The sequence below is a fragment of the Rattus norvegicus genome, chromosome 3 (genome assembly GCF_021556685.1).
Source record: "Rattus norvegicus strain SHRSP/BbbUtx chromosome 3, alternate assembly SHRSP_T2T, whole genome shotgun sequence".
In the NCBI taxonomy this organism is placed as follows: domain Eukaryota; kingdom Metazoa; phylum Chordata; class Mammalia; order Rodentia; family Muridae; genus Rattus; species Rattus norvegicus.
The window spans coordinates 169,085,944-169,097,525 of record NC_141536.1 but is presented as its reverse complement, the minus strand read 5'-3'; the positions used below and the strand labels follow the sequence as shown (position 1 = coordinate 169,097,525).

The following is an 11,582-nucleotide window of genomic DNA, read 5'->3' as shown; positions in this document are numbered from 1 at the left end:
TCGGACAAGTGGGTGGGGTAAATGCTAATATCTTGCCCGGCATTTATTTTTAATTCCTGGCTCCCAGTCGACGGCCTCAGCAGTCTTCAAAATTGCCAGGTCATCCGAGAGGCCTGCCTAGTCTCTGGCTGCCCTCTGCCAGACAGACCCTCAGGCTTCACCTTACTCTCTCCTCATAGCTGATAGCTGCCCTAATTGGTCACCCATCTCCAGGGCCCCTCACGGGGGCTGCCTCAGTAGTTGGTGCTGGGCCCTGACCCCGGTCTTCTATGTCTAGATAGGCACAGGCCTGCTGTTATTCAGCATACTCAAGGAACCTTTGCTTCCTACCTTCTTCCTACCTGCTTCCTACCTGCAATGACAAAGATTGGGTGGGTAGGGACAGGTGGCAGCATTGGAAAACAGGAATGTCTGGGTCAAATGATAGGCATCTCTGAAGAAGTCCTTGGTGACGACACATGGTGGCCACAACCCCCTTAAGGCCAGTTTTGGATATCCTAATCTTCCTAGAAACCTCAGGGGCTCTCTAGTTCCTACCCATGGGGCCTGAAGGAGTTTGGGGGGGTCTGAACTCTGGATGTTCTTAGTGGCCTTAGCTAAGACCGTCTGACCAGAAATGCAATCAGGAGTATGCCTTGACTTTGAGAATGGGTTTCATAAATTCCCTATACCTAAGGGAATAGGTATAAAAAACCTCTTTCCAGAGCTTCCTAAGAAGGTTGGATCCGGGCTAGACTTGCTGATGGCCTCAAGGACCTGTCATGTAGGGTCTATGTGAAATAAGCACCTGTCCCGGGGGTAGGGCATCATGGAAAACCTCTGGAAATTGAGCTTCATGTTCATTGGGACTCAACCATGAGCAGGGCCAGCAATGGATGGCCACAATCAGGGCTTGCAGGGATCTTGACCTAGGCTTGGGCCTCTTCTCCTGGGTCTACTTGCTGGTTCCCTGTTTTGTGTTCCATTTTCCTGGGGACATTTTTATGTTGGATGTACCTTTTTTTCCCCCTGCTTTCAAGCAACCACTGTCTCTGCTACTCCAGTTCTTTCTACTGCTTCTTTCGCCTCTCTCCATCCCTGCCCCTCCTTTCCTGGCTCTGTTTCCCTGCCCCCACCTCTGAGCGCTGCACCGCCCTTTTGCCTGTTTTTCTCTCCTGGTCTGTGCTCTCGCTCGGTGGTTCTCTCCCTCGCTCGGGTACATCTCTGCAGCTGCGTCCTCTCGGATCCTCGTTACGCCGGCCGGCGTCCGTGGGTGCGCGACCCCTGCGTCCGCGCATCGTTCGCACCCCATCTGCCAGCCTCCCGGCGCCCGCCTCCCCCCTCCGGTACCGCATTGCCGTACTGCAGGGGCGCAGTGCATTGCGCCGGCACCGTCAATAGGTGGACCCCCTCCTAGAGAGATAAAACCGCCGGCGCCAGCGCCACCAGTCCCTCTGACTGAGACCTCGGCTCTAGGTAAGGACGCACAACCCGGTCTGAGACCCTTGATTAGGTTTCCAACCAGGGTTCGCCTTCCTGTGAACCCGTCCTGAGGTAGAGGGGGACATGCGGCACCTAGCTGGGCTGCACCTCTGGGCTGGGAGGGGGTGTCTCTAGACAGGGCATGGTGGGGTCCCCGTGGCAGTCGGGTAGTAAGTCCCTTAGGTGATTGTATACTTGGTGACAGGGGTTGGGGAGGGGGATGTTTCTCCTGAAATCATCATGCTGTCACTGTGACCTTGGGGCTTGCCGGGGTTCTGCGAGGCCGATCGATCGTTGCAGGTGCTGGCATGGTGGTTTGGGGCTCTGAGGATGTTCGTGATTTGTCAGAGTAGGGCGGGGGGTGGTGATGGTAGTGAAACCTGAGGACCCCTATTCACGTTCTACGGTGGCTACCACCCTAGGATGCACCCCCATCCCACCAGGCCCGAGATTCTTGGTTGACCTCTAAGATGCGCAGGTACTAAGACCCAGGGCCTGGACCAGATGGTAGGGGAGAGGGTCGGGGCATCTCTGAGGGCACTTGCTTAGCTGGGCCAGGTGGGATTTTTATTCTTCTGGCTAGAACAGGGCACTTACCTCTCAGCCCTGATGGCTGCCCCCTGCCTGTGGGGAGGGCCTGAGCTATTCTGGGCCTATGCCTGGGCACCATCCAGCTGTCTCCTCAGCCAGCCTGTGGGCAGAGGGAGGAAGATGGCGCCCTTGCCTGAGGAGGGGCTGAGGAGTGCTGGCCTTCTCTTCATGGTGGCAGCAGATGGGGGTAGGGCAGTGTCCATCCCTGGTGTGTGTGTGTGTGTGTGTGTGTGTGTGTGTGTGTGTGTGTGTGTGTGAAGGAGGGGGGTGGAGGCATCGAGGACAGGGAGGACAGCGCACTGTAGAGCTGGGCACAGTGACTCATCACAGGGCTCCTGGCTGCTCCAGGGGCTCACTCAGTCTGCTGCTCTGTGATGTCCAGACAGGATTAACCCTTCCTTAAGGAACTTTCCTCCAAATCAACTCTCCAAACACTTACACACTAACGAACCATTTGGGTTAAGGTATAGGGTAGAGAAACAGGTGACTTATGAATGCAATGTGTCTGGACACGTTTAGGACAAGGGTTTGGGGGTGGAGGGTGTCATTCTTCCCTATCCAGGCTCAGGTGAAGACTGGGTCAGGAAAAGAGCTCCCAAACAATGCAATGGTGTGGGTATCTCTGCTGGGCTCTCTTAGGGCCCCCTAGTCACCTGTTTCTCTTGTCCCTGGCCCCACAGAGTTCCTGCCCAGCAAATTCCCTCAACCCAGAGCCAGAGCCCCCACAGTGCCAGCCCGTCCCTCACTCAGGCAGAATGGGCAAGGAGAAGACACACATCAACATTGTGGTCATTGGCCACGTGGACTCAGGCAAGTCTACCACGACAGGCCATCTCATCTACAAATGTGGCGGCATCGACAAGCGGACCATCGAGAAGTTTGAGAAGGAGGCAGCAGAGGTGAGGACCTGGGGGCCTGGTGCTTTCTTTCATTGCCCAGTTTACCTCCTTCAGTGCAAGGGGATATGGGTAGGTAAACAGAGCAGTCTCCTGAGAATGTTGCTAGATCTGTCTCATACTGAGGGAGGGGGAATTTGTGCCCTCCCCAGGTCCATTATAAGACTCTTCACTCTTGGCCTCGGTGGGCCAGTGCCAGGGGGCCCTTCAAGCCTTATCCTCTTGCTCCCCAGGACTGAAACTGGGCTGAATGTGGTGCTGCCCTCACTTGTCTTCCAACAGCCAGGGCTCAAGGATGCTATTAATAGTTGATTGATGGGCAGCAGGCTTGCCAGCTCCACTTTCTCCAGATAAGCTGAGGAGGGTTGCTGATCTAGGATGATACCTGGAGTAGGGGGGATCTTGCTAACCTGTTCCTGGTTGAGACCTACGAAAGAGCAGTGATTGTAACTGGATTCTCTTCTCTGCCCCTACCCCTGCTCATTCTGAGAAGGGCTGGCTCCTGCATAAGAGCTAAGGCAGGCCTGAGGACATTAACTATCTATGCAGAGCTCTTGCTCCAGTGTGTATATGGGACTTTGAGCCACAATTCTGTGTGTCTAGGCCTGATGCTTTTTACCTTTTAGAGGGTGTGATTTTAGGGGGAGGAGGTAGGAGGGATTTGAGGGTTTGAAGGTCACTTGGGTCAGGTCCCAGCTGGGTTTTGTCTGGTTCTGTCTGAATAGCCAGCCCCTCCAGGCTGGGCATCATCCGTGGAATGCAGAAGCATGTCATTTGAAATTCTGGTAGGGAGCTATGTTCAGTTGAGCATCGATGACCACAGCTCTGGTCCAGGCTGTAGGAGTCTCACCAGGAGTCTGACCCTGGCACAAGTTTCCAAAAAGCAGCCAGCCTTGCTCTTGGTAGGGCTACTCCTACTTCTCCTATTTTGGTGGAACTGGGGAGGGGAGATGTCTCAGAGTTAGAAGAATTCATCCACTACAGGAAGATCTGGAACCAGACTTTTCTCAAAACCTTGAGCAACTTACTCATGTTTAAAATTTCCCTTAAAAAATAACTTGAGACTTGTTTTGTTTTTCACAGCCCCAAACCTAATGAGATAATTGACCTCTAATTGGGTGTAGAGCCTTAGCCTCAGGTGGCAAGGATAGTTTGGCAACTCCCAGACACTCACGCCCTCTGCTGGGGGACTTGCGTGTTCACAGCCATTTAGGAGGGGAGCAAGGGTGGGGCTGGTTGATCTGGGCGGCCTCAGGTGAGGCACAGCAGGGTTTGAGGAACAGCACCAGAGAGATGGGACAGAGGTCCTCCGTTCGAGGCACTTTAAGCCAACTGTCAACCTCTCATGGTTGCTCCCTGGGGCCAGGACAGGCGTAGTAGGTGGATGCGACCCCAAAGTCCTGTGTCCTATCCTGAGTTGTGCCCCTACCCTTCCAGATGGGGAAGGGCTCCTTTAAATATGCCTGGGTGCTGGACAAGCTGAAGGCAGAGCGGGAGCGCGGCATCACCATCGACATCTCCCTCTGGAAGTTTGAGACCACCAAGTACTACATCACCATCATTGATGCTCCAGGCCACCGGGACTTCATCAAGAACATGATTACTGGCACATCCCAGGTGCGTGCAGGAGGGCACCTAGCTCAGTGACTTAGGGCCCAACAGCTCTCTTGAGGTGTCAGTATCTCTTGTACTTCCTGCCTTGACAGAGCCCCGCCCATGGCATCTCCATCCCGTTAGGCTGAGTCCCTCAAGAACTGAGTCAGTGCTTTCATGTCAGCTAGATGGTGTGCCAAGAGGGTTACCTCACCACTGCTGGGGTCAGCAGACAGACAGAGGGAGAAATGTAGGCATATCCTTCACAGACAGATTTTTATAGGAGAGCCCACAATAGAGACGGTGACATGTGGGTAGAAAAGCAGTCAGACAATCACAGGCAGAGAGGACAAACCAGAGAGGATCAATGACTCATCCAAGGACTAGACCCTGTTGGTAGTGGAGTTGATGGCCAGTCTGGGCCTCTTTGACTCAGGGCCTGGTGGAAGAGTCCTCTGTTGCCCTTGAAGTAGATACCCCGAATCTCCAACCCCAGGATAACTGCCCTGGTCTCATTATGTGGGTAGCAGGGCTAGGTCAAAGGCAGGGCCAGGGGCTCACTGTGTCTGACCTGTTGGATAGGCCGACTGTGCAGTACTGATCGTGGCAGCGGGCGTGGGCGAGTTTGAGGCGGGCATCTCCAAAAACGGGCAAACCCGGGAACACGCACTCCTGGCCTACACTCTGGGTGTGAAACAGCTCATTGTGGGTGTCAACAAGATGGACTCCACGGAACCAGCCTACAGCGAGAAGCGCTACGATGAGATTGTCAAGGAGGTCAGCGCCTACATCAAGAAGATCGGCTACAACCCAGCCACGGTGCCCTTCGTGCCCATCTCGGGCTGGCACGGTGACAACATGCTGGAACCTTCACCTAATGTGAGTGAAGATAGTATGGTGGGGACAGTGCTGACCTTCCCAAGAGCCCAGGGCTCCAAGACTCCAGGTCTGGGTGGGCCAGGCTCCCTCTGGTCTTGCTGGGTTCCTGTGAGCACTCTAGTGATGGAGGATACTCCTGGTAAGGGACTTGCATTTGGGGTCCTCTATCTCAGCCTCCATATGAGGCCAAAAGAGGAAGATAAGACCCCCTTTCTGGCAAGTGATGGTTCCACCATGCCATCCCTACAGACACTGCCTGTTGAGCCCCAGAATGCACTATGGGGGAAAATCAGTTTTTATTTCTCCCAAGCCACTGCCCTGGGTTTGAATACCATTCAGGATCAGCAAGGCCACATGATCCTTCTGAAGTAGGGTGGTATCTGGGAAGCAAGAAAGGCTGGCCTGAAGAATGGAGAATGTGTCTGGGCTGGTTGTGTGGAAGCTTGAAGCTCAAACAGTCTGCAGCTCTGGCTTGGGACTCTTTCTTGGGAGTGAAGAGGACATTTTTCAGAGAGGGCCTGGGACCTAGAAAAGGGGGCACCCAGCTGTAGGCAGCTTTGCAGCTGCCCACAGTGAATGAAATGGTACAAGCACAGGTTCTCTGGAGATAGCTGAGGACCCAGTGCCTGGTGGTATAAGGACAGAGTATGGCAGACAGGGGTTACTCCATCTTGCTCTTGCTCACATATGATTATCAGGACTTTAGGATCCCCTGGAGACCCCTGATCAGCAGAAACCCCTCTGTGCCCTACTGCTGTATTGTGCTCTGGGGGTCTGCTCATCCACAGTTTGAGGGCCATCTGTTAACCTGAGGTGCTTGGGACTTGGTCATGAATACTAAGGCAGGAGGCCACAAGCCCCTTGGGTGGATTTACTTCTCGTCTGTGGCAGGTGGACCGTGAGGAGCTCTGTCAGGGGGGTTTGAAGTCATCCTCCAGAGAGGCCCTTGTGGTGGTGGTGGTGGTGGTGGTGGTGGTGGTGGTGGTGGTGGTGGTGGTGGTGATAGACACTGAACTTGGAGATAGCTTGGTAGTGAGCAGAGCTTCTGGGGTTGGGGCGGAGGGTGGACTTTATCCCTGACATGGCCACTGGCCAGACTTGGGTCCCTACTCCCCTGGTACTTGCCCTGTCTGGGACTGCGATTGACCAGGTCCCAGTGGGATTAGGGAATCAGGCTAGTCTGAGTGGCCTCATTTGTAAATGGTGGGAGCATGACAGCATAGTCTGGGGAAATTATTTTCGTTTGCTTGTTGGTTTGTCCCTCCTGTGTTTCCTAAGCTGTGTTTGTTCAGGGTCCCTGTGAGGCTAGGAAGAAGAGAAGGGAGGAGGAGAAAGCAACTGAACTTGAACAGTGAGGCTCCCTTCCCAGGCCACCTTAGGCAGGTCCTGGAGATCTGAGGCTGAGGGTTTGGTCAGGTGAGTTGCTCTGTGATAACTGGCACCTATCCCCCCCAACTCCACTTTTGGTCCCGCCCAGATGCCATGGTTCAAGGGCTGGAAGGTAGAGCGTAAGGAAGGAAATGCAAGCGGCGTGTCCCTGCTGGAAGCCCTGGACACAATCCTGCCCCCCACCCGCCCCACTGACAAGCCCCTTCGTCTACCGCTGCAGGATGTGTACAAGATTGGTGGTGAGTGAGAATTCAGTGCCGGAGCTCACTGCTTCCTGCAGGTGCTTGAGCGCTGTGCCCCAAACCTTGACCAGGACATCAACAAGGAATCCCCAAGATGGCTGCCTCTGCCTTTCTCCTTACACCATATACTCCTACACCCCATCCGTTTACTCACCCATCCTGATTCTTGTGTTATCTATCCACCCCATCTATCTGTCTACTCAGACACCCCTCACACTCACCTCCACAGTGACCCCTCCACCCATCTCCAGTGACCCCTCCACCCACCTCCACAGATGCCCTTCCCACTCACCTCCACACATCCATCATTTAGCCTTCAATAGGATCCCTTTCCCACTCCCTACCCCCTCCACTCAGCCACAAGCTAGGGCCATAAGATGGGAGGAGTACTGACCTGACTTACACTTCACCTGCAGGGTGGAGGGTGCCTGTCTCACAGGAGGCAGTCCTAGTCCAGGAATGAGAAACGAAGGTCACGGGGGTCAACAGAAGCCAAAGCCAAACATGAGATGAGCAAAGGGAGAGGGATGAGAATATCACGCTCACACTTCCTCCAACACAGAGCCTGACAGCTGGCTTTTCTGTCATCCCATAATGCCAGCCCCCACACCCAAGCTACCAGGAGAAGCTTCCTCTCCCAGCCACTTGCTCATCAAGGTATCCCTGTGGTAGCCAGGCTGTTACTGTGAGCAGGCTTGTCAGAAGTGCTATGGCCAGATGCCTCTACAGCGGCAGAGCCACTGTGCCACAGCAGGACTCAGGGAGTCCCGTGAGGGAAAGAGTAAGCCCAGTGCCATGCTTGGCTGGGCCACACGCCACCTGTCCCTTATCCTTGAATCCTGGGAACTCTTATTCCCCGAACCGGCCAGGGGAGACTCTCCTTCTTCTGTCTCACCCTCTGCTTGTCTAGGGACCCTCTGTCTACTTATCTGCTCCATGAGGCTATCTCCCTTGGCCCTGTCAGAGAGGAGAAAGTCCTGAGTTCTGTGTACTTTCAGGCTCTCTGCTTGTATGTTTTGCCCTGCACCCCTCCTCTGGCCCGCCACCTCACAGTGCCCTCTCTTGGCCCAGGCATTGGGACTGTACCTGTGGGCAGAGTGGAGACCGGTATCCTCCGTCCTGGTATGGTGGTGACCTTTGCGCCAGTCAACATCACCACAGAGGTGAAGTCTGTGGAAATGCACCACGAGGCGCTCAGCGAGGCCCTGCCTGGTGACAATGTCGGGTTCAACGTGAAGAATGTGTCTGTCAAGGACATTCGCCGGGGCAATGTCTGTGGGGACAGCAAAGCTGACCCCCCTCAGGAGGCCGCCCAGTTCACCTCTCAGGTTGGTGGTCACACTAGGGTATGTGGGCATTCCTCCTCAGAAGGGGAGACATGGGCAGGGGTAGCAAGGAACAATGTCTGCTGGCCCTTCACCTGGCACTGGAGAAGAAGACTCTCCATTCACTCAAGGCCACTCAGTGCTCAAAGGCTAAATGGGTGCTCAGAGTCACCAGCAGGTAAGGACTGCGGCCTCTCTGGGCAGTCCTTCCCCATGATATTTGATCTACAAAAAGGCTTTTATTAGCTTACTGCTTGGGGTATCACTGTAGACTTTCTTCTCCTAATTGTTTTAAAAATTAGATCTATTTATTTAGTGTGTGTGTGCACGCACGTGAAGGTCAGAAAATCAAACCTCTTTTCCCATCTTGTGGTTCCCAGGGACTGAACTCAGGTCTTCGAGACCCAGCAGCAAGTACCATCCTTGCCCACAAAGCCGTCTTGTTGGCCTCCTTCTTTCTCTATTTTTAGTGAACCCTTTTCATCACCTCTTCACAGGGCAGGAATTTTTAGAACAGCATTATCGAAATATAATAGAAGCATTATCATTGAGGTCCAATTTTGTCCTGGTTGTACAATGCATCCATTCTGTCACGGTCCTTTCAAGTAGCTGTCTTTTGAGTCCCTCATAGTCTGCTACATGCACAGCAAGATGTTAGGGTATGAGTGGGGTCCCTGTGGCCTGGGCATTCCTTGCACAAAACCATGGGCATCGGGAGATGACCCTGTCCCTGTCCCAAGAGACCTTGTTCACGGCTTACCTCAACTCTGCTCTCAGGTTATCATCCTGAACCACCCTGGGCAAATCAGCGCTGGCTACTCGCCAGTCATCGACTGTCACACAGCCCACATCGCCTGCAAGTTTGCCGAGCTAAAGGAGAAGATTGACCGTCGCTCTGGCAAGAAGCTGGAGGACAATCCCAAGTCCCTGAAGTCTGGGGATGCCGCCATTGTTGAGATGGTCCCAGGAAAACCCATGTGTGTGGAGAGCTTCTCACAGTACCCACCCCTCGGTGAGCTGGGTGATCCAAGGTGTAACCTAGTGCGGTACTGACGGGCAGTGTCAGGAGTTTCTTTACTATGGCAAACTGAGGGAAATGCAGCAATTAGTAAGAGGTTTCACTGAGTACACACACACACGGACACACACACACACACACACACACACACACACACACACATACACACCCCACTACCACCACATCAAACACAGTGCTCATTTACACACATCACACACGGTGCTCATTACCCCCACACACACCATGGTGCTCATTACACACACACACACACACACACACACACACACACACACACACACACACACACACACACACACGATGTTTCTTTTTTGAAGAAGAACGCTTGAGGAACTTCTCCGCAGTCAAAAGCAAGGCTAGTGATTTCTCCCCCATGCCCTGGCCCCTCACGACAGGATGGCCTAGTTTGCCCTAACTTTAGAACCACGTACTTGCAGCTGTTCCGGGCTACAGGGCTCTGGTCCACTGAAGCGGTCAGAACAGCTTAAAGGGGCATTAAGCTGTTCTGTGGTCGCCCAATGCACCTGCGCACTGCATCCTGGGCGCCCCCGCAGTTTACGCATCTCTCCCCACAGGCCGCTTCGCCGTGCGCGACATGCGGCAGACTGTGGCCGTGGGCGTCATCAAGAACGTGGAGAAGAAGAGCGGCGGCGCCGGCAAGGTCACCAAGTCCGCACAGAAGGCGCAGAAAGCGGGCAAGTGAAGCGCGGGCGCCCGCGGCGTGGCCCTCCCCAACGGCGCCGCGCCGCGCCCCCAGCCCCGCCCCCGGCACTGGCCCCGTCCCCTCCCCCGCCCCAGGCGCGGCCCCTCCGCCCCGCCCCCCCGCCAGGCGCATGTCTGCACCTCCGCTTGTAAGAGGCTCTACGTCAGCGACTGGATGCTCGCCATCAAAGTCCAGTGGAAATTCTTCAAGAGGAAAAGCGCCCCCACCCCAGGCTTCCGCGCCAGTGCTGACCACGCTCAGTGCCCGTTTTCCCAATAAACTGAGCGACCCCAGAGCCGTGTGTGCCTACTGCTGGGGCCCTATTTCTCAAAGTCCCGTCGTCGTCCAAGGTGTTCAGTCTGGCACCTCTCACCGCTGCCAGGTGGCCCTCACGACTGCCCTCCTAAGCTTCATGGGTAGGCGATGGGGCCCGCTGCGTGGGTGCTGGGAATCCCCAGCTAGGTGAGGATGGAAAAGCCAAATGGCTTTGATGGCTATGACCTGTTTTGGGGTGCCTCGGTGAGATGTGCAGGACCTAGGTGGGATGTGCAAGACCGAGTAGAACCAAAACTGAGCCCGACAAGGAACCGTGAAACTTGAGAGCTCCTCCCCACGAGTGGGCACACACTTCCCCCTAGGTTTCTGGATTCCCACAGAAGTCCATCTTGCTCCCACTCCAGCCTGCTGAGCCAGCCCCAGGTCTATTCTAGTCCCCTTGGCCCAGATCCTCACTTCTTAAATTGCAGTAACACCAGCCCCAGAAGTCAGGAGGCTGATGACATGTCACGTGAGCTGGGATTGATCCACCTGTCCCAGAGCACGCCATGATTCCAGTGGCCAGGCAGGACAGATGGTAGGACTACTCTCCACTCGCTCTTGTCCTAGGGAGCTGTCCTCCCTGTCCTCTCAAAGCCTATTCTTGTTATTGAGGGTTGAGGTTGGGTGGGGTGAGCGGAGTCCCTCCACAGAGCCAGAGTAAAACTCCCTGGTCTCTAATATTCCCACATGTTCCCCTTGTGTCAGTTTCCAAGGTCGGCTGCAAATGGCCAAACACAGTGTGACTTGAGAGGCAGACCTTCAGCACCCTTGGGCAGAAGGCAAACCACTGTAGATCTGCTCTCCCCTCCTGGTTTTGTTGGCGTGTCTGAGCTAGTGGCCCAACCACTGCAGTCTCTGCTTCTTGGTCATGTGCCCTCATCTCTTCTAGAGTGTGACATCTGTCTCCTATAAGGACACCCATGTCTGTACTTAGAGAGCATGCATGGAGAACCCAGATAATCTTCTGCCTTCTCGAGTGCATCTTCAGAGCCCGTCCTTGCACATAGCTGCCGTTCCAGGTTTCTGCTGTTAGGCTCCTAACACCTTCAGTACACTCAGCCTCTATGCTAGATGAAGACAGACACAGTGCAGCTGCGATGGGCAATTCTGACATCCAAAGAGATGGCCACACTGGTCCAAGGAATTCTC

The 11,582-nt window shown here is 54.6% G+C and overlaps 1 protein-coding gene across 3 annotated transcripts; it reads left to right on the top strand.

The window, feature by feature from the left end:
• Positions 1-1,203: 1,203 nt before the first annotated feature.
• On the top strand, positions 1,204-10,410 carry Eef1a2 (eukaryotic translation elongation factor 1 alpha 2). 3 transcript variants are annotated; one of them, NM_012660.2, is given in 8 exon segments: positions 1,204-1,455; positions 2,733-2,951; positions 4,386-4,565; positions 5,124-5,420; positions 6,898-7,048; positions 8,123-8,379; positions 9,154-9,388; positions 9,988-10,410. In NM_012660.2, coding segments are annotated over 7 exon segments (1,392 nt in total). In that variant the 5' UTR covers positions 1,204-1,455; positions 2,733-2,807; the 3' UTR covers positions 10,116-10,410.
• The last annotated feature ends 1,172 nt before the right edge of the window (positions 10,411-11,582 follow it).